The sequence below is a fragment of the Oncorhynchus gorbuscha genome, linkage group LG01 (assembly GCF_021184085.1).
Source record: "Oncorhynchus gorbuscha isolate QuinsamMale2020 ecotype Even-year linkage group LG01, OgorEven_v1.0, whole genome shotgun sequence".
Classification (NCBI taxonomy): domain Eukaryota; kingdom Metazoa; phylum Chordata; class Actinopteri; order Salmoniformes; family Salmonidae; genus Oncorhynchus; species Oncorhynchus gorbuscha.
Genome location: NC_060173.1, coordinates 115,314,059 through 115,336,920, shown reverse-complemented (window position 1 = coordinate 115,336,920; position 22,862 = coordinate 115,314,059). Strand labels below are relative to the sequence as shown.

General features: G+C 40.1%; 1 protein-coding gene across 6 annotated transcripts in view; it reads left to right on the top strand.

The window, feature by feature from the left end:
- The first annotated feature begins 5,427 nt into the window (after window positions 1–5,427).
- The window catches only part of LOC124032221 (myc box-dependent-interacting protein 1), a 40,014-nt gene continuing 22,579 nt past the window's right edge, over window positions 5,428–22,862 (top strand). For 2 of the 6 annotated variants that reach the window (XM_046344579.1, XM_046344504.1), the window contains exons 1-7: window positions 5,428–5,779; window positions 10,967–11,047; window positions 11,148–11,202; window positions 11,631–11,725; window positions 21,474–21,569; window positions 21,738–21,851; window positions 22,307–22,399. In XM_046344579.1, the coding sequence (XP_046200535.1) occupies window positions 5,693–5,779; window positions 10,967–11,047; window positions 11,148–11,202; window positions 11,631–11,725; window positions 21,474–21,569; window positions 21,738–21,851; window positions 22,307–22,399 (621 nt within the window). In that variant the 5' untranslated portion in view covers window positions 5,428–5,692. Of the gene's footprint in view, window positions 5,780–10,966; window positions 11,048–11,147; window positions 11,203–11,630; window positions 11,726–21,273; window positions 21,309–21,473; window positions 21,570–21,737; window positions 21,852–22,306; window positions 22,400–22,862 lie in introns of those variants that run through there. The other 4 variants (XM_046344868.1, XM_046344825.1, XM_046344664.1 and 1 more) reach the window with 3 other exon arrangements.

Sequence of the window (22,862 nt, the reverse complement as noted above, 5' to 3'; positions counted from 1 at the left end):
GTGTGTATAGTGTATACAGAGTATATAGTGTGTATGGTGTATATAGTTTGTGGTCCTTCTGTAGCTCAGTTGGTAGAGCATGGCGCTTGTAACGCCAGGGTAGTGGGTTCGTTCCCCGGGACCACCCATACGTAGAATGTATGCACACATGACTGTAAGTCGCTTTGGATAAAAGCGTCTGCTAAATGGCATATATTATTATATATATTACAGTTGAAGTCGGAAGTTTACATACACTTAGGTTAGAGTAATTAAAAATAGTTTTTTAACCACTCCACAAATGTCTTGTTAACAATCTATAGTTTTGGCAAGTCTGTTTGGACATCTACTTTTTGCATGACACAAGTAATTTTTCCAACAATTGTTTCCAAACAAATTTTTTCGCTTATAATTGCCTGTATCACAATTCCAGTGGGTCAGAAGTTTACATACACTAAGTTGACTGTGCCTTTAAACAGCTTATAGAATTTCAGAAAAATGTCATGGTTTTGGAAGCTTCAGATAGGCTAATTGAGTCAATTGGAGGTGTACCTGTGGCTGTATTTCAAGGCCTACCTTCAAACTCAGTACCTCTTTGACATCATGGGAAAATCAAAAGAAAACAGCCAAGTCTGGTTCATCCTTGGGAACCATTTCCAAACGCCTGAACATTTACATTACATTTACATTTAAGTCATTTAGCAGACGCTCTTATCCAGAGCGACTTACAAATTGGTGCATTCACCTTATGACATCCAGTGGAACAGTCACTTTACAATAGTGCATCTAAATCTTAAGGGGGGGGGGGTGAGAGGGATTACTTATCCTATCCTAGGTATTGAACGTATCACGTTCATATATACAAACAATAGTAAGTATAAACACCATGGGACCACGCAGCCGTCATACCGCTTAGGAAGGAGACGCATTCTGCCTTTTAGAGATTAATGTACTTTGGTGAAAAAGTGCAAATCAATCCCAGAACAACAGCAAAGGACCTTGTGAAGATGCTGGAGGAAACAGGTAGACAAGTATCTGTATCCACAGTAAAACGAGTCCTATATCGACATAACCTGAAAGGCCACTCAGCAAGGAAGAAGCCACTGCTCCAAACCCACCGTAAAAAAAGGCAGTCTACGGTTTACAACTGCACATGGTGACAAAGATCGTACTTTTTGGAGAAATGTCCTCTGGTCTGATGAAACAAAAATAGAACTGTTTGGCCATAATAACCATCGTTATGTTTGGAGGAAAAAGAGGGAGGCTTGCACTTCACAAAATAGAAGACATCACGAGGAGGGAAAATTATGTGGATATATTGAAGCAACATCTCAAGACATCAAATCAAATCAAAGTTTATTTGTCATGTGCGCTGAATACAACAGGTGTAAATCTTACAGTGAAATGCTTACTTACAAGATCTAACCAATGGTGCAAAGTAAATGTATGTGTGTGTGTAGGTAAGTAAAGAAATAAATAAAACAACAGTAAAAAGACATTTGAAAAAAAGAGTAGCAAGGCTATATACAGACACCGGTTAGTCAGGCTTAATTTAGGGCCTTCCTCTGACACCGCCTGGTGTAGAGGTCCTGGATGGCAGGCAGCTTTGCCCCAGTGATGTACTGGGCCGTACATACTACTTTCTGAAGTGCCTTGCGGTCGGAGGCCGAGCAATTACCGTACCAGGCAGTGATGAAACCGGTCAGGATGCTCTCGATGTTGCAGCTGTAGAACCTTTTGAGGATCTCAGGACCCATGCCAAATCTTTTTAGTTTCCTGAGGGGGAATAGACTTTGTCGTGCCCTCTTCACAACTGTCTTGGTGTGTTTGGACCAATCTAGTTTGTTATTGATGTGGACACCAATGAATTTTAGGCTCTCAACATGCTCCACTACAGCCCCGTCGTGGAGAATGGGGACGTGCTCGGTGCTCCTTTTCCTGTAGTCCACAATCATCTCCTTAGTCTTGGTTACGTTGAGGGATAGGTTGTTATTCTGGCACCACCCGACCAGGTCTCTGACCTCCTCCCTATAGGCTGTCTCGTCATTGTCAGGAAGTTAAAGCTTTGTCACAAATGGGTCTTCCAAATGGACAACAACCCCAAGCATACTTCCAAAGTTGTGTCAAAATAGCTTAACCTTTTTGGAGCAGGTGTTCCGCTAAAAAACCCACCTCGACAATATCCGGTGAAATTGCAGAGCGCCAAATTCAAAACACAGAAATAGTCATAGTAAACATTCATAAAATATACAAGTGTAATAAATCGGAATAAAGATCATCTTTTTGTTAATCCAGCCGCTTGTCAGATTTCAAAAAGGTTTTACGGTGAAAGCATACCATGCTATTATCTGAGGACAGCGCCCCGCATACAAAAGCATGAAAAACATTTTCCAACCAAACAGATGCATCACGAAAGTCAGAAATAGCGATAAAATAAATTGCTTACCTTTGAAGATCTTCATCTTTTTGCAATACCAAAGGTCCCAGTTACACAATGAATGGTTGCTTTGTTCGATAAAGTCCTTCTTCATATCCCATAAATGTCAGTTTATTTGGCGCGTTTGATTCAGAAATACACCGGTTCCAACATGACTACAAAGGATCTAATAAGTTACCTGTAAACTTGGTCCAAAGATTTCAAACAACGTTTCTAATCCAACCTCAGGTACCAACGTTTCTAATCCAACCTCAGGTACCAACGTTTCTAATCCAACCTCAGGTATCAACGTTTCTAATCCAACCTCAGGTATCAACGTTTCTAATCCAACCTCAGGTATCAACGTTTCTAATCCAACCTCAGGTATCAACGTTCCTAATCCAACCTCAGGTATCAACGTTTCTAATCCAACCTCAGGTATCAACGTTCCTAATCCAACCTCAGGTATCAACGTTTCTAATCCAACCTCAGGTATCAACGTTTCTAATCCAACCTCAGGTATCAACGTTTCTAATCCAACCTCAGGTATCAACGTTTCTAATCCAACCTCAGGTATCAACGTTTCTAATCCAACCTCAGGTATCAACGTTTCTAATCCAACCTCAGGTATCAACGTTTCTAATCCAACCTCAGGTATCAACGTTTCTAATCCAACCTCAGGTATCAACGTTTCTAATCCAACCTCAGGTATCAACGTTTCTAATCCAACCTCAGGTATCAACGTTTCTAATCCAACCTCAGGTATCAACGTTTCTAATCCAACCTCAGGTACCAACGTTCCTAATCCAACCTCAGGTATCAACGTTTCTAATCCAACCTCAGGTATCAACGTTTCTAATCCAACCTCAGGTATCAACGTTCCTAATCCAACCTCAGGTAACAACGTTTCTAATCCAACCTCAGGTATCAACGTTTCTAATCCAACCTCAGGTATCAACGTTCCTAATCCAACCTCAGGTATCAACGTTTCTAATCCAACCTCAGGTATCAACGTTTCTAATCCAACCTCAGGTAACAACGTTTCTAATCCAACCTCAGGTACCAACGTTTCTAATCCAACCTCAGGTATCAACGTTTCTAATCCAACCTCAGGTACCCTGAAATGTAAATAATCGATCAAATTTAAGACGGAATAGACCGTTTCCAATACCGGAGAAAGACAATGAGGAGAGCTCTCATTCACACACACCAAAAGACTAGAGTCCACCTGAGTGACACTTACAAAGAATACGACTACTTCATAAAAATACAAATAAACATTGAACAATTTCTAAAGACTTGTGACATCTAGTGGAAGCCATAGGAACTGTGATCTGGGTCCTAATAATTCAGCTTCCCCATAGCAATGCATTGTAAAATCCAATGACCTCAAAATATGTTTTACTGGATGGATTGTCTTCGGGGTTTCCCCTGCCAAATCAGTTCTGTTATACTCACAGACTCTGTTTTATCAGTTTCCTAACCAATACTACCATGCATATGCATATCCTAGCTCCTGGGCCTGAGTAGCAGGTAGTTTACTTTGGCCACCTCAGTCATCCAAACTTCTGAATACTGTCCCCTAGCCTTAAGAAGTTTGAAGAACAACAAAGTCAAGGTATTGGAGTGACCATCACAAAGCCCTGACCTCAATCACATAGAAAATCTGTGCGAAGAACTGAAAAAGCGTGTTCGAGCAAGGAGGCCTACAAACCTGACTCAGTTACACCAGCTCTGTCAGGAGGAATGGGCCAAAATTCACCCAACTTATTGTGGGAACCTTGTGGATGGCTACACAAAACATTTAAACCAAGTTAAACAATTTAAAGGCAACGCTACCGAATACTAATTGAGTGTATGTAAACTTCTGACCCACTGGGAATGTGATGAAAGAAATAAAAGCTGAAATAAATAATTCTCTCTACTATTATTCTGACATTTCACATTATTAAAATAAAGTTCTGATCCTAACTGACCTAAGGGAGACAATTTTTACTAGGATTAAATGTCAGGAATTGTGGAAAAACTGAGTTTAAATGTATTTGGCTAAGGTGTATGTAAACTTCCAACTTCAACTGTATGTTTATATAGTGTTTATAGTGTATATAGTGTGTTGTGTATTTAGTGTATATAGTGTGTATAGTATATATAGTGTGTATAGTATATATAGTGTGTTGTGTATTTAGTGTATATAGTGTGCATAGTGTGTATAGTATATATAGTGTGTATAGTATATATAGTGTGCATAGTATATATAGTTTGTATAGTATATATAGTGTATATAGTATATATAGTGTGTATAGTGTGCATAGTGTGTATAGTATATATAGTGTGTATAGTATATATAGTGTGCATAGTATATATAGTGTGTATAGTATATATAGTTTGTATGGTATATATAGTGTGTATAGTGTGTATAGTATATATAGTGTGCATAGTATATATAGTGTGAAGAAGACAAATATAGGCCAAACCCTTACCTTGTGTTTTTGTCGTTGGTCCACAACTGTCACACACATAACTATGCTGTCCATTCAGCACCACCACAGGTACCAAAGTTGTAGACCAAAAGTCATTCAGCACCATGGACAGCGCTATACCGGCTGCGTTCCCACAGAATAAGTTACAGTGCGTAGGTATGATGCAGTAACACTAACCTCGGCCTTTGTCTGTATCTAGCCTATTGTTTTGGTCTGGTAGTGTTTCCGTACTGATTTTACAGGACTTCCTCACACAGTAAAAAGATAAGCCGAGACATTAGTCCAAAAGTTGTCCTTCTGTAGCTCTGTTGGTAGAGCATGGCGCTTGTAACGCCAGGGTAGTGGGTTCGATCCCCGGGACCACCCATACGTAGAATGTATGCACAGTCGCTTTGGATTAAAGCGTCTGCTAAATGGCATATATTATTATTTATATTAAAAGCTAGACTTTAAATTGTATTTGGTGAGCTGAGCAAAGCAATGTCGCCACCAAGTGCATAAAGGACAAACTACAGTAGTAAATACTGGATGGAGCAGTGGGCTCCGTGAGCTTGTCGCTTTAAGGAGGAACCCTGCATTGGTTATTATTACCATCTGACGGACATAACGGTAGGCCACCCTACGCATAGCTGGAAACTGGAAAACCATTCGCTGGGTCTGTTCGCCACACATAGACACCCGTTCCGAAACGTTACCGTTACAAAGGTCTACTATCACGAGTGGTGACTACTTTTTCCGTCGACGTTGATGTCGCTTCCTCCTCGGTAGAGAGTCGTTATTTTTCTTATATTGAATCGAGAGCTTATCGCAAGACAAGATGGCAGAGATGGGGATGGGGAAGGGGGTTACTGCGGGGAAACTTGCCAGTAACGTGCAGAAAAAATTAACACGGGCCCAAGAGAAGGTAAGATATTGAATAACGTAAATGCGTTATTTTCCGTTATATCTGGTTCCATCCAAATGACATCACCGGAGAGGACTCAATGACGCATCATCATGACCGTCAACCTTTAAAAACCTAGTAGGCCTACGGTCGTCAGGATATGTCCTTAATTCATCCGTTATTTCATTACACTCATCCCTTTTATCAGTGTACCTATCGGCCGCCAACATATAGATATGCATGTAGAAATTGAGCGATATAAGTAATTGCATAAGCTAAACCAATTTTATGTTCTGCAAATTAAATGAATTCACAGATCTGGCCTGCTATAGTGCAGTGACTATTCAATAACAAAATTGTCGATTACATTCCATGCAGCACCCATAACCTAAAAGCATTCCGTTTCCGGTTAGATTTGATATACAGTAGTTCATTTAAAATGTAATAAATAGTCTAATTTAGCTGTAATTCAAATGGTATATGACCTGATGCTATTAGTGGCCTTGTATCCCTATTGGACAACAGAGGGAGGGAATGACTAGATGGGAGGTGGGGGAGGGAATGACTAGATGGGAGGTGGGGGAGGGAATGACTAGATGGGAGGTGGGGGAGGGAATGACTAGATGGGAGACTAGATGGGGAGGGAATGACTAGATTGGAGGTGGGGGAGGGAATGACTAGATGGGAGGTGGGGGAGGGAATGACTAGATGGGAGGTGGGGGAGGGAATGACTAGATGGGAGGTGGGGGGGGAGGGATGGGAGGTGGGGGAGGGAATGACTAGATGGGAGGTGACTAGGGGAGGTGGGGGGGAATGACTAGATGGGAGGTGGGGGAGGGAATGACTAGATGGGAGGTGGGGGAGGGCCAACATGTACAGTGCCTTCAGAAACTATTCACACTCCTTTTTTTCACACGTTTTTAAAAACATTTTGTTGTGTTACGAAGTGGCATTCAAATGGATTTAATTGTCTTTTTTTTGTCAACGATCTATCCAAAATACTCTGTAATGTCAAAGTTGAAGAAAAAATGTTTAAGAGGTATTAGAATACAGTATATGCAAGTTATTTGAAGAAAAAAATGTTTATTTTTATTTTTTATTCGATGGCTGCCAAATATGTCATGAAGAACCCAAAAACTACAACAGTTCGTTGAATAAGTCTATATATAAGATCATTAGCACATGGTTGGGAGGGCTCTTTGATATGAATCTAGCCTATAGGTAGATTTAAATACAGGAGAAACACTTTTGACCTTAAAAAGGACACGACAAATATATGTTAATAGTGAGTGACGTAAGGTTACACGGTAACACTTGACATCCAGTTTTTATACATGTAACATTGTGATTATATTACAAATCAACATTGTTGTTACTTAGGACTTAGGAAAGTGCTTTATAATAACATAATAAGGGAGTTACTACATACTTTAGGTGGATTATATATACCTAACGTATTTAAACTGGAACAAACATTTCAGTTACGGGTGCCAAAAAATATAACTAACTGATTGTATTAGTTTTACAAAATGCTATGTTATCATATTTGTGTAGCATAAAGGTTAATCAATAAATGTAATAAATGTACATTCACAAACATAGATAATGAAAGAAAAAAAATAACCGGCAATAGAGCATGCTGGGAAATGTGATAATGTTGGGCATGGTTTCGATGCACAGTGATGTGTATGAGTTTCAGGACCCTATATTGAGGTAAAACTAGGCCCTCAGAATAATGCCTTATGAAATACGTATGTTATTGTGTAAAAAAAAACTAAACGTTTTTTTTCCATATTCGCTTAGTATCTGACTAGCTGGTCTGAAGGACCAAAAACAGATGAATGAAACAACCATGTCACTAACAAGTACAGTCATGGGGGGTAACTACAATTTTTACTAAAAAGGAAAAGCACTCTGGGAAATATTTGAATAAGGCTTTACACTAAGCAGTTTGTTAGTAGAACACTGTTCCCGTGTCTATATGTATCCATTAACAATGGATAATTTGCTGTGTTTATAGCATCAACTTGCTGTTTGCAATGTTTCCGAATGACTTTTAATTATTCTGCAATATTTTCAGGTACCCTAAAAATCTATTGCAGCTTTCAACCTTTTCAGTGGCATGTTGAAAGAGCCATACAGTAGTTGAGCGTCACAATTTATGTATACTTCTCTGTAGGAAATATCATTAGTTAATTTGTTTTACTTGATTATGTACACCTGAAGCAATGCACTTTCAGGAGAATGGACATTTATTTACATAACGTTCGCATAGAAATGTATTGAGTAGATCCAATATGACTGTCAGATAGCATAGGAGATTGTGTGTGCTCTATTCATTGTATTTATATCTTTAACATTCAGTTCAAGATACAGTTCTGCCATTATTTGAATTTAATAATATTAATTAATAATATTCAAATATTTATAAAAAGTATTTGCTTTCTGAGATCTGTACTAGAGGTCGACCGATTATGATTTTTCAACGCCGATACCGATTATTGGAGGACCAAAAAAAGCCGATACCAATTAATCGGCCAATTTTTTAAAATGTATTTGTAATAATGACAATTACAACAATACTGAATGAACACTTATTTTAACTTAATATAATACATCAATAAAATCAAAGCTAACGTTTCAGTTCCTTGCTCAGAACATGAGAACATATGAAAGTTGGTGGTTCCTTTTAAAATGAGTCTTCAATATTCCCAGATAAGAAGTTTTAGGTTGTAGTTATTATAGGAATTATAGGACTATTTCCCTCTATACCATCTGTATTTCATTAACCTTTGAGTATTTGATGTTTTTATAGGCACTTTAGTATTGCCAGTGTAACAGTATAGCTTCCGTCTCTCTCCTCGCTCCTCCCTGGGCTCTAACCAGCAGCACAACGACAACAGCCACTCTCAAAGCAGCGTTACCCATGCAGAGCAAGGGGAACAACTACTAGAAGGCTCAGAGCGATTGACGTTTGTAACGATATTAGCGCGCGCTAACTAGCTAGCCATTTCACTTCGGTTACACCAGCCTCATCTCGGGAGTTGATAGGCTTGAAGTCATAAACAGCGCAATGCTTGACGCACAACGAAGAGCTGCTGGCAAAACGCACGAAAGTGCTGTTTGAATGAATGTTTACGCGCCTGCTTCTGCCTACCACCACTCAGTCAGATACTTAGATACTTGTAATGCTCAGTTAGATACTTGTATGCTCAGTCAGATTATATGCAACGCAGGACACGCTAGATAATATCTAGTAATATCATCAACCATGTGTAGTTAACTAGTGATTATGATTGATTGTTTTTCATAAGATAAGTTTAATGCTAGCTAGCAACTTACCTTGGCTTACTGCATTCGCGTAACAGGCAGTCTCCTTGTGGAGTGCAACGAGAGAGAGGCAGGTCGTTATTGCATTGGACTAGTTAACTGTGAGGTTGCAAGATTGGATCCCCTGAGCTGACAAGGTGAAAATCTGTCGTTCTGTTAACCCACCGTTCCTAGGCCGTCATTGAAAATAAGAATGTGTTCTTAACTGACTTGCCTAGTTAAATAAAGATTAAATAAAGGTATACATTATTATTTTTTTAAATCGGCAAATCGGTGCCCAAAAATACCGATTTTCAATTTTTATGAAAACTTGAAATCAGCCCTAATTAATCGGCCATTCCGATTCATCGGTCGACCTCTAATCTGTACTCAAATAGTTGTAGTCAACTCCAAAGTAGCTATTTGTTTCCTCGGGAAAAAATAGTTCCTTTCAACAAAGCAGTTATCTATTACACTGTAAATGATCTACTCTGAGACTGTGGGGTCTGAATCATATGGGGTCTGAACTGAATCATCTGGGGTCTGAACTGAATCATCTGGGGTCTGAACTGAATCATCTGGGGTCTGAATTGAATCATCTGGGGTCTGAACTGAATTATCTGGGGTCTGAACTGAATCATCTGGGGTCTGAACTGAATCATCTGAGGTCTGAACTGAATCATCTGGGGTCTGAACTGAATTATCTGGGGTCTGAACTGAATCATCTGGGGTCTGAACTGAATCATCTGAGGTCTGAACTGAATCATCTGAGGTCTGAACTGAATCATCTGGGGTCTGAACTGAATCATCTGGGGTCTGAACTGAATCATCTGGGGTCTGACCTAATAATGTGCCAATATTTTTTGATTGTATCTTGCATGGTATTTCCCAGAGGAGAATATTCCACAAAACATTTTATCCTCGGGTCAGTCTTTTTGCGTACTAAGGATTTCAAGCTATCCAATTTTCAAGCTATCCAATTGGCTAGTGTCCATGATGCGTTCCCCAGCTAATCCTCGGAATAATCTCTATCCAGAAATCTGTTCATCAAAACTGTACTTTGTTGGGAGAAAGCAGCGTCAGTGCTACAGATTCACACGTTTAAACTGACTGATCGGGAGGTTTTTCATCAGAGGAATGGGGTGGAAACTATCACTTCTTAGAAGCGTCTTTCGATCTGTGGGCTTCCTGTAGAGATCGGTGACGAGCGCGTCCTTTCCTTTGGTGATCAGAATGGCAAGGAAGCTGACGCTCAAAGTCCACGGTGAAACCAAAATGACCATTCCACTTTTTAAAGATTCTCACTGAACATCAGGTTAATGCCAATACTGTATATCATCTATATAACGTCGATGTAGTTTGATCTTGGATAGAAAGGTATTTTTCTCAGGGTTGAGAATGCGATCATGTTTGTAAGAGTTCCATGTAAAGATTGTCATAATTGGGGGCCATTGTTCTCCCCATAACAGTTCCTTTAATTTGAAGGAAAAAGGCACTTCTACTCATAAAACAATTATTTTTGACTACCAGTTCTTTTATTTGACCTTTATTTAACTAGGGAAGTCAGTTAAGAACATATTCTTATTTTCAATGACAGCCTAGGAACAGTGGTTTAACTGCCTGTTCAGGAGCAGAACGACAGACTTGTACCTTGTCAGCTCGGGGACTTGAACTTGCAACTTTCCGGTTGCTAGTCCAACACTCTAACCACTAGGCTACCCTGCTGCCCCCCTCTGCTAGGTGTCTGATACATGAGGAGCTAGGCTAAGTCTGTAGGGCCTGTATATCTCCTGTATAAATGAGACAAGGATTGTTTTACATATGTCCCTGTCCTGTATAAATGGCCAGGATAAAGATGAATGTTAAAGGTATGTCTTTGTTCAATGTATTTCTTTCCAGGTAATGCAGAAGTTGGGTAAAGCAGATGAGACCAGAGATGTTGCATTTGAGGAAGGAGTGATCAACTTCAACAAACAATATGTAAGAATCAACAAACAATATTATTATTTTAAACATGATCTGCCTCCTTCAACAAAGCCATGATCTGTGTACAATGAAATGTTTTATGTTCCCTTCTCAGACAGAGGGATCCAAACTGCAAAAAGACCTCAGAGCCTACCTGGCTGCAGTACAAAGTAAGATGATCATTTCATGGAGACTCTAACACGCTGACTACGTACGTGCACCCGCGTGCGCGTAGTTGATTTTGTCCATCCCACATCAGACATGGATCAAAACACGCAAAATGGACTCTGAACCAACTGTATTCATTTGGGGACAGGTCAAAAACCACACATGAAACATTCCTGGACATTTAGCGAGGTTATTTTCTACTGGACCCATTTGGAGTCACACAAAACCTTCTTTACTCTTGACAATTTTGGTCTGTACAATCCTCTCCACTGATGCCTGTCTGTCTGTCTGTCTGTCTGTCTGTCTGTCTGTCTGTCTGTCTGTCTGTCTGTCTGTCTGTCTGTCTGTCTGTCTGTCTGTCTGTCTGTCTGTCTGTCTGTCTGTCTGTCTGTCTGTCTGTCTGTCTGTCTGTCTGTCTGTCTGTCTACAGCGATGCACGAATCCTCCAAGAACCTTCAGGAGTGTCTGTCTGACATGTACGAGCCGGAGTGGTACGGCAAAGATGACTTGGACTCCATCGTTGAGGTCAGAGGGCATCTTTAGTTATCACAAATAAAGTCACATTCATTTAATTCACTGACCCATCCTTCTATCCTTTCTCTCTCTTCTTCAGCCCCTGCAGTCTCTCAGCCCTCAGTCACTCTCTCTCGCTCCCTGACTGTGCTCTCTCTCCAACTCTCTCTTCCTCCCCCACACACACTAGGGTTGAATATTTTCGAGGCATTTTACAAATGTTCCATCCCGAGAATAAATCACTTTCCTACTAGATAACCCAGTATTTCCCGCTAAAATCGGAAGTGTCATTCAAAATCATTCTAAAGGATTCTAAAGCATTCTAAAGCATTCTAAAGCATTCTAAAGCATTGAAAAGCATTCTAAAGCATTCTAAAGCATATGAATATGTCTGCATTTGATCAGAGCTTTGATCTGCGTGAACATTCTAACGAGCCTAAGCAACAACAACAACAAAAAATGTTTTTTGTCATTGTGCTGTTATCCAATAAATATAATGATGTAGACTACTGCACATTATGCACGACAGAAAAACATAATGTAGCTATGCTCTCTTGGGTAAATCAGAAGGCTAATCTTTTTATGGGTGAACTGTATTACTTAACTGTATTATATTATACCGTGTTATACGGACTGGAATTACACACCTCATTCAAACCGTGAGGAAGCAGGGAGAGAACGTGTGATTAGGTTGATGGGTCTGAATGGTTATGGGTCTGAATGGTTATGGGTCTGAATGGTTATGGGTCTGAATTAATAACTGCTATAGTCTATCACCATCTGAATTGTTATGGGTCTGAATTAATAACTGCTATAGTCTACCACCATCTGAATGGTTATGGGTCTGAATGGTTATAGGTCTGAATTAATAACTGCTATAGTCTACCACCATCTGAATGGTTATGGGTCTGAATTAATAACTGCTATAGTCTACCACCATCTGAATGGTTATGGGTCTGAATTAATAACTGCTATAGTCTACCACCATCTGAATGGTTATGGGTCTGAATTAATAACTGCTATAGTCTACCACCATCTGAATGGTTATGGGTCTGAATTAATAACTGCTATAGTCTACCACCATCTGAATGGTTATGGGTCTGAATTAATAACTGCTATAGTCTACCACCATCTGAATGGTTATGGGTCTGAATTAATAACTGCTATAGACTACCACCATCTGAATGGTTATGGGTCTGAATTAATAACTGCTATAGTCTACCACCATCTGAATGGTTATGGGTCTGAATTAATAACTGTTATAGTCTACCACCATCTGAATGGTTATGGGTCTGAATGGTTATGGGTCTGAATTAATAACTGCTATAGTCTACCACCATCTGAATGGTTATGGGTCTGAATGGATATGGGTCTGAATTAATAACCGCTATAGTCTACCACCATCTGAATGGTTATGGGTCTGAATTAATAACTGCTATAGTCTACCACCATCTGAATAGTTATGGGTCTGAATTAATAACTGCTATAGTCTACCACCATCTGAATGGTTATGGGTCTGAATTAATAGCTGCTATAGTCTACCACCATCTGAATGGTTATGGGTCTGAATGGTTATGGGTCTGAATTAATAACTGCTATAGTCTACCACCATCTGAATGGTTATGGGTCTGAATGGTTATGGGTCTGAATTAATAACTACTATAGTCTACCACCATCTGAATGGTTATGGGTCTGAATTAATAACTGCTATAGTCTACCACCATCTGAATGGTTATGGGTCTGAATGGTTATGGGTCTGAATTAATAACTGCTATAGTCTACCACCATCTGAATGGTTATGGGTCTGAATTAATAACTGCTATAGCCTACCACCATCTGAATGGTTATGGGTCTGAATTAATAACTGCTATAGTCTACCACCATCTGAATGGTTATGGGTCTGAATTAATAACTGTTATAGTCTACCACCATCTGAATGGTTATGGGTCTAAATTAATAACTGCTATAGTCTACCACCATCTGAATGGTTATGGGTCTGAATTAATAACTGTTATAGTCTACCACCATCTGAATGGTTATGGGTCTGAATGGTTATGGGTCTGAATGAATAACTGCTATAGTCTACCACCATCTGAATGGTTATGGGTCTGAATTAATAACTGCTATAGTCTACCACCATCTGAATGGTTATGGGTCTGAATGGTTATGGGTCTGAATTAATAACTGCTATAGTCTACCACCATCTGAATGGTTATGGGTCTGAATTAATAACTGCTATAGACTACCACCATCTGAATGGTTATGGGTCTGAATTAATAACTGCTATAGACTACCACCATCTGAATGGTTATGGGTCTGAATTAATAACTGCTATAGTCTACCACCATCTGAATGGTTATGGGTCTGAATTAATAACTGCTATAGTCTACCACCATCTGAATGGTTATGGGTCTGGATGGTTATGGGTCTGAATGGTTATGGGTCTGAATGGTTATGGGTTTGAATGGTTATGGGTCTGAATTAATAACTGCTATAGTCTACCACCATCTGAATGGTTATGGGTCTGAATTAATAACTGCTATAGTCTACCACCATCTGAATGGTTATGGGTCTGAATGGTTATGGGTCTGAATTAATAACTGCTATAGTCTACCACCATCTGAATGGTTATGGGTCTGAATGGTTATAGGTCTGAATGGTTATGGGTCTGAATTAATAACTGCTATAGTCTACCACCATCTGAATGGTTATGGGTCTGAATTAATAACTGCTATAGTCTACCACCATCTGAATGGTTATGGGTCTGAATGGTTATGGGTCTGAATTAATAACTGTTATAGTCTACCACCATCTGAATGGTTATGGGTCTGAATGGTTATGGGTCTGAATTAATAACTGCTATAGTCTACCACCATCTGAATGGTTATGGGTCTGAATGGTTATGGGTCTGAATTAATAACTACTATAGTCTACCACCATCTGAATGGTTATGGGTCTGAATTAATAACTGCTATAGTCTACCACCATCTGAATTGTTATGGGTCTGAATGGTTATGGGTCTGAATTAATAACTGCTATAGTCTACCACCATCTGAATGGTTATGGGTCTGAATTAATAACTGCTATAGCCTACCACCATCTGAATGGTTATGGGTCTGAATTAATAACTGCTATAGTCTACCACCATCTGAATGGTTATGGGTCTGAATTAATAACTGTTATAGTCTACCACCATCTGAATGGTTATGGGTCTAAATTAATAACTGCTATAGTCTACCACCATCTGAATGGTTATGGGTCTGAATTAATAACTGTTATAGTCTACCACCATCTGAATGGTTATGGGTCTGAATTAATAACTGTTATAGTCTACCACCATCTGAATGGTTATGGGTCTAAATTAATAACTGCTATAGTCTACCACCATCTGAATGGTTATGGGTCTGAATTAATAACTGTTATAGTCTACCACCATCTGAATGGTTATGGGTCTGAATGGTTATGGGTCTGAATGAATAACTGCTATAGTCTACCACCATCTGAATGGTTATGGGTCTGAATTAATAACTGCTATAGTCTACCACCATCTGAATGGTTATGGGTCTGAATGGTTATGGGTCTGAATTAATAACTGCTATAGTCTACCACCATCTGAATGGTTATGGGTCTGAATTAATAACTGCTATAGACTACCACCATCTGAATGGTTATGGGTCTGAATTAATAACTGCTATAGACTACCACCATCTGAATGGTTATGGGTCTGAATTAATAACTGCTATAGTCTACCACCATCTGAATGGTTATGGGTCTGAATTAATAACTGCTATAGTCTACCACCATCTGAATGGTTATGGGTCTGGATGGTTATGGGTCTGAATGGTTATGGGTCTGAATGGTTATGGGTTTGAATGGTTATGGGTCTGAATTAATAACTGCTATAGTCTACCACCATCTGAATGGTTATGGGTCTGAATTAATAACTGTTATAGTCTACCACCATCTGAATGGTTATGGGTCTGAATGGTTATGGGTCTGAATTAATAACTGCTATAGTCTACCACCATCTGAATGGTTATGGGTCTGAATGGTTATAGGTCTGAATGGTTATGGGTCTGAATTAATAACTGCTATAGTCTACCACCATCTGAATGGTTATGGGTCTGAATTAATAACTGCTATAGTCTACCACCATCTGAATGGTTATGGGTCTGAATGGTTATGGGTCTGAATTAATAACTGTTATAGTCTACCACCATCTGAATGGTTATGGGTCTGAATGGTTATGGGTCTGAATTAATAACTGCTATAGTCTACCACCATCTGAATGGTTATGGGTCTGAATGGTTATGGGTCTGAATTAATAACTACTATAGTCTACCACCATCTGAATGGTTATGGGTCTGAATTAATAACTGCTATAGTCTACCACCATCTGAATGGTTATGGGTCTGAATGGTTATGGGTCTGAATTAATAACTGCTATAGTCTACCACCATCTGAATGGTTATGGGTCTGAATTAATAACTGCTATAGTCTACCACCATCTGAATGGTTATGGGTCTGAATTAATAACTGCTATAGTCTACCACCATCTGAATGGTTATGGGTCTGAATTAATAACTGTTATAGTCTACCACCATCTGAATGGTTATGGGTCTAAATTAATAACTGCTATAGTCTACCACCATCTGAATGGTTATGGGTCTGAATTAATAACTGTTATAGTCTACCACCATCTGAATGGTTATGGGTCTGAATGGTTATGGGTCTGAATTAATAACTGCTATAGTGTACCACCATCTGAATGGTTATGGGTCTGAATTAATAACTGCTATAGTCTACCACCATCTGAATGGTTATGGGTCTGAATTAATAACTGCTATAGACTACCACCATCTGAATGGTTATGGGTCTGAATTAATAACTGCTATAGACTACCACCATCTGAATGGTTATGGGTCTGAATTAATAACTGCTATAGTCTACCACCATCTGAATGGTTATGGGTCTGAATTAATAACTGCTATAGTCTACCACCATCTGAATGGTTATGGGTCTGGATGGTTATGGGTCTGAATGGTTATGGGTCTGAATGGTTATGGGTCTGAATGGTTATGGGTCTGAATTAATAACTGCTATAGTCTACCACCATCTGAATGGTTATGGGTCTGAATTAATAACTGCTATAGTCTACCACCATCTGAATGGTTATGGGTCTGAATGGTTATGGGTCTGAATTAATAACTGCTATAGTCTACCACCATCTGAATGGTTATGGGTCTGAATGGTTATGGGTCTGAATTAATAACTGCTATAGTCTACCACCATCTGAATGGTTATGGGTCTGAATTAATAACTGCTATAGTCTACCACCATCTGAATGGTTATGGGTCTGAATGGTTATGGGTCTGAATTAATAACTGTTATAGTCTACCACCATCTGAATGGTTATGGGTCTGAATGGTTATGGGTCTGAATTAATAACTGCTATAGTCTACCACCATCTGAATGGTTATGGGTCTAAATTAATAACTGCTATAGTCTACCACCATCTGAATGGTTATGGGTCTGAATTAATAACTGTTATAGTCTACCACCATCTGAATGGTTATGGGTCTGAATGGTTATGGGTCTGAATTAATAACTGCTATAGTCTACCACCATCTGAATGGTTATGGGTCTGAATTAATAACTGCTATAGTCTACCACCATCTGAATGGTTATGGGTCTGAATGGTTATGGGTCTGAATGGATATGGGTCTGAATTAATAACTGCTATAGTCTACCACCATCTGAATGGTTATGGGTCTGAATTAATAACTGCTATAGTCTACCACCATCTGAATGGTTATGGGTCTGGATGGTTATGGGTCTGAATTAATAACTGCTATAGTCTACCACCATCTGAATGGTTATGGGTCTGAATGGTTATGGGTCTGAATTAATAACTGCTATAGTCTACCACCATCTGAATGGTTATGGGTCTGAATGGTTATGGGTCTGAATTAATAACTGCTATAGTCTACCACCATCTGAATGGTTATGGGTCTGAATTAATAACTGCTATAGTCTACCACCATCTGAATGGTTATGGGTCTGAATGGTTATGGGTCTGAATTAATAACTGCTATAGTCTACCACCATCTGAATGGTTATGGGTCTGAATTAATAACTGCTATAGTCTACCACCATCTGAATGGTTATGGGTCTGAATGGTTATGGGTCTGAATTAATAACTGCTATAGTCTACCACCATCTGAATGGTTATGGGTCTGGATGGTTATGGGTCTGAATGGTTATGGGTCTGAATGGTTATGGGTCTGAATGGTTATGGGTCTGAATTAATAACTGCTATAGTCTACCACCATCTGAATGGTTATGGGTCTGAATTAATAACTGCTATAGTCTACCACCATCTGAATGGTTATGGGTCTGAATGGTTATGGGTCTGAATTAATAACTGCTATAGTCTACCACCATCTGAATGGTTATGGGTCTGAATGGTTATAGGTCTGAATGGTTATGGGTCTGAATTAATAACTGCTATAGTCTACCACCATCTGAATGGTTATGGGTCTGAATTAATAACTGCTATAGTCTACCACCATCTGAATGGTTATGGGTCTGAATGGTTATGGGTCTGAATTAATAACTGTTATAGTCTACCACCATCTGAATGGTTATGGGTCTGAATGGTTATGGGTCTGAATTAATAACTGCTATAGTCTACCACCATCTGAATGGTTATGGGTCTGAATTAATAACTGCTATAGTCTACCACCATCTGAATGGTTATGGGTCTGAATGGTTATGGGTCTGAATGGATATGGGTCTGAATTAATAACTGCTATAGTCTACCACCATCTGAATGGTTATGGGTCTGAATTAATAACTGCTATAGTCTACCACCATCTGAATGGTTATGGGTCTGGATGGTTATGGGTCTGAATTAATAACTGCTATAGTCTACCACCATCTGAATGGTTATGGGTCTGAATGGTTATGGGTCTGAATTAATAACTGCTATAGTCTACCACCATCTGAATGGTTATGGGTCTGAATGGTTATGGGTCTGAATTAATAACTGCTATAGTCTACCACCATCTGAATGGTTATGGGTCTGAATTAATAACTGCTATAGTCTACCACCATCTGAATGGTTATGGGTCTGAATGGTTATGGGTCTGAATTAATAACTGCTATAGTCTACCACCATCTGAATGGTTATGGGTCTAAATTAATAACTGCTATATTCTACCACCATCTGAATGGTTATGGGTCTGAATTAATAACTGTTATAGTCTACCACCATCTGAATGGTTATGGGTCTGAATGGTTATGGGTCTGAATTAATAACTGCTATAGTCTACCACCATCTGAATGGTTATGGGTCTGAATGGTTATGGGTCTGAATTAATAACTGCTATAGTCTACCACCATCTGAATGGTTATGGGTCTGAATTAATAACTGCTATAGTCTACCACCATCTGAATGGTTATGGGTCTGAATGGTTATGGGTCTGAATGGATATGGGTCTGAATTAATAACTGCTATAGTCTACCACCATCTGAATGGTTATGGGTCTGAATTAATAACTGCTATAGTCTACCACCATCTGAATGGTTATGGGTCTGGATGGTTATGGGTCTGAATTAATAACTGCTATAGTCTACCACCATCTGAATGGTTATGGGTCTGAATGGTTATGGGTCTGAATTAATAACTGCTATAGTCTACCACCATCTGAATGGTTATGGGTCTGAATGGTTATGGGTCTGAATTAATAACTGCTATAGTCTACCACCATCTGAATGGTTATGGGTCTGAATTAATAACTGCTATAGACTACCACCATCTGAATGGTTATGGGTCTGAATTAATAACTGCTATAGTCTACCACCATCTGAATGGTTATGGGTCTGAATTAATAACTGCTATAGTCTACCACCATCTGAATGGTTATGGGTCTGAATTAATAACTGCTATAGTCTACCACCATCTGAATGGTTATGGGTCTGAATGGTTATGGGTCTGAATTAATAACTGCTATAGTCTACCACCATCTGAATGGTTATGGGTCTGAATGGTTATAGGTCTGAATGGTTATGGGTCTGAATTAATAACTGCTATAGTCTACCACCATCTGAATGGTTATGGGTCTGAATGGTTATAGGTCTGAATGGTTATGGGTCTGAATTAATAACTGCTATAGTCTACCACCATCTGAATGGTTATGGGTCTGAATGGTTATGGGTCTGAATTAATAACTGCTATAGTCTACTGGTCGTGCACCGGGGGTCGATGGACCCCAAGTGGAGTTTCAAAATTTGAATATCTGGACTGGACTTCTTTTGCGTGTTGCATGAGTGCGTTGAGTGCGTTGGGGTAGGAGACTTGTATAAACTTAAGAACTGGAGGCCTGTGGCATTGCTCTGTGTGGACTACAATATATTTGCCAAGGTCCTTGCTAGCAGACTAAACTCCCATTTGTACTCTATAGTACACAAGGACCGGATATATTGTGTACCAGTTTCTAATCTGAACTTTGGACTGGTCTCTCTAGACCAAGAGAAAGCTTTTGATAGAGTGGATCATGAGTATCTGTTTGGGTTCAGGAGAAAGGTTTTTGGCCTGTGTGAAGATGTTGTATGCTCGGGTGTCATGTTCGGTTAAGGTGGGAGGGGGGCTCAGCAGGCCAGTCTGGGTGATGTGGTGCATTAGACAAGGATGCCCTCTATCAGTGAAGTTATATACACTAGCCATTGAGCCTTTTCTAGGCCTCCTACGCAGGAGACTGCAGGGATGTTGACAGGCATAGCAGTGTGGACGTATGTAGATTATGTTTCTGTGATGGGCAGGATATGGTGTCCGAGGGAGTTTCGTCAGCTAAGGTGAACTAGGGCAAGAGCAAAGCTCTGTTATGTGGTGCATGGAGGGATCGCCCCCCCCCCCCTCTGCTTCCAGGGGGTTTGCAGGGGTGGCAGGTAGCCTAGTGGTTAGAGCATTGAGCCAGTAACTGAAAGGCTGCTGGATCGAGTCCCTGAGCTGACAAGGTAAAAATCTGTCATTCTGCTCCTGAGCAAGGCAGTTAACCGGCTGTTCCCCTGGTGCCGAAGACGTGGATGTCTATTATGTTGACAGAAGTAGGAGCTGTACATATGTGTTGAGTAGGAACGTTTGCCATCAGACCATAACTTTCATAGCATGCTTCTGGTTCTGGTCTATCTTACCAACAGATTACTATTTTAGCTGCATTTAAAGCTCATTCTGGGATTCGAAAAAAATAACAAAACGGCAGCCCTGCTAATTGAAATGACCGTTGAACAGCTTCCCATATCCCAAACTGCAGCCCTGCTCATTTAAATGACCGTTGAACAGCTTCCCATATCCCAAACTGCAGCTTTATGTCCTTGGCTCTCCCTCTCCTCTGTGACATCATCTGTTTCCCTCCTTCCTGTTCATATCCATTGTGTTCTTCTCAGTAACTACCTGTACTTTTGCTATGCTTTCTATCATCTGTGCTCGTTCATTCATTCATGCTTTATCTGTCCTTCATTTTGTCCCTTCCCTGTTCTCCACATCCTTCTCTCTCTAGTGTAAATAAAGGCTTAGAGAAGAAACAACTTTGAGGTAAATAAATGATTTGTGTTTTACTCACTCAGTGGAAGTGATACTACTAGGAATTTCTATTAGGTCGTAGCTTCAGGGTTATTTAAGGAGCTGAATGGTCGATACACATTTGAGGTAGGCTGCCATTCAGTAATTGAATGTCGACTTCCTTGTTTCGGGTTGCAGGACACTGATGTTCTGTGGACCGACTTCCATCAGAAGCTGGTGGATAATGCTTTGATATCTATGGACACGTATCTTGGACAGTTCCCTGATATTAAGGTATGATCATATCTAAGACAGTTTTAAGACATCTTTAAGGTAGTTTCCTCATCGTCGTGCTCCCTTCCTGAGGACTAGCTTTGAGTACCGCTTTGAGTACAGCTGCCTTCATCAAACTGCTTTCATCACTTGTGTGTGATGAGGCGTGCTCGTCTTCTTCTTCTTCAGTCTCGTATTGCAAAGCGTGACAGGAAGCTTGTGGACTACGACAGCGCCAGACACAACCACTCTTCTACCAATAAGGGGAAGAAAGGAAAGGACGGGGGTATCAAGATCACCAAGGTAACAGGACCTCTCCTCCTCTCCCAGCACTGGATATGTTGCCCTTTTAATCCTGCGTAAATTCTGCAATTAATATCAATCTGTTGTCTCTGTATGCCAGTCATTTACACTGAACTAAATACGTGTAAATCTGTTGAAAATACTCCCTCTCTCTCTCTTTCGCTCTCTCTCTGTCTCTCTCTCTCTCTCATTTCTCTTTCACTTTCGTTTTCTCTCTCTCCATCTCTCTCTCTGTCCCTTTCTCTCGCTCTCTCTATCATTTCTCTCGCTCTCTAATTTCTCTTTCGCTTTCGTTCTCTCTCTCTCTCTCTCTCTCTCTCTCTCTCTCTCTCTCTCTCTCTCTCTCTCTCTCTCTCTCTCTCTCTCTCTCTCTCTCTCTCTCTCTCTCTCTCTCTCTCTCTCTCTCTCTCTCTGTCTCTCCCTCTCTTCATATTTTCATCTTTTCCCACCTCTAGCCAGCATCTCTGTTGGAAAGGGCCACACCGGTTTGGGCTCAGGGCATCCTGTCAGCCCACAACATTGCTCAGAGTAACCTCTCCAGGAACCAGGTGGGTCCACCACCTCTCTCAGCCACCCTGTTGACTACTGCTGTTATTGGGACTCAACACTCTATTTTCGTCTGTAGGCTGCCTACAATAGCTTTAGACCTTTAGAAAGAGCCCTCATTTTACACCGTTTCTTTCCCAGACACAAAACCTTTGTCTTCAGACAAGGGAGTTATGGTTTGCTATGTATGACCGACCCGGTTCAAATTAGTCTTATGTAGAGACTCAGAGTTGGCAAGTAGTTGGCAAGTAGTTGGCCAGTAGTAGTTGGCAGGTAGTTGGCTAGTAGTTGGCCAGTAGTTGGCTAGTAGTTGTTGGCCAGTAGGTGGCTAGAAGTTGGCCAGTAGTTGGCATTAGTTGGCTTGTAGTTCACCAGTACTTGGCCAGTGTTTAGCCAGTAGTTGGCCAGTAGTTGACTAGTAGTTGGCTAGTAGGTGGCTAGTAGTTGACTAGTAGGTGTCTAGGA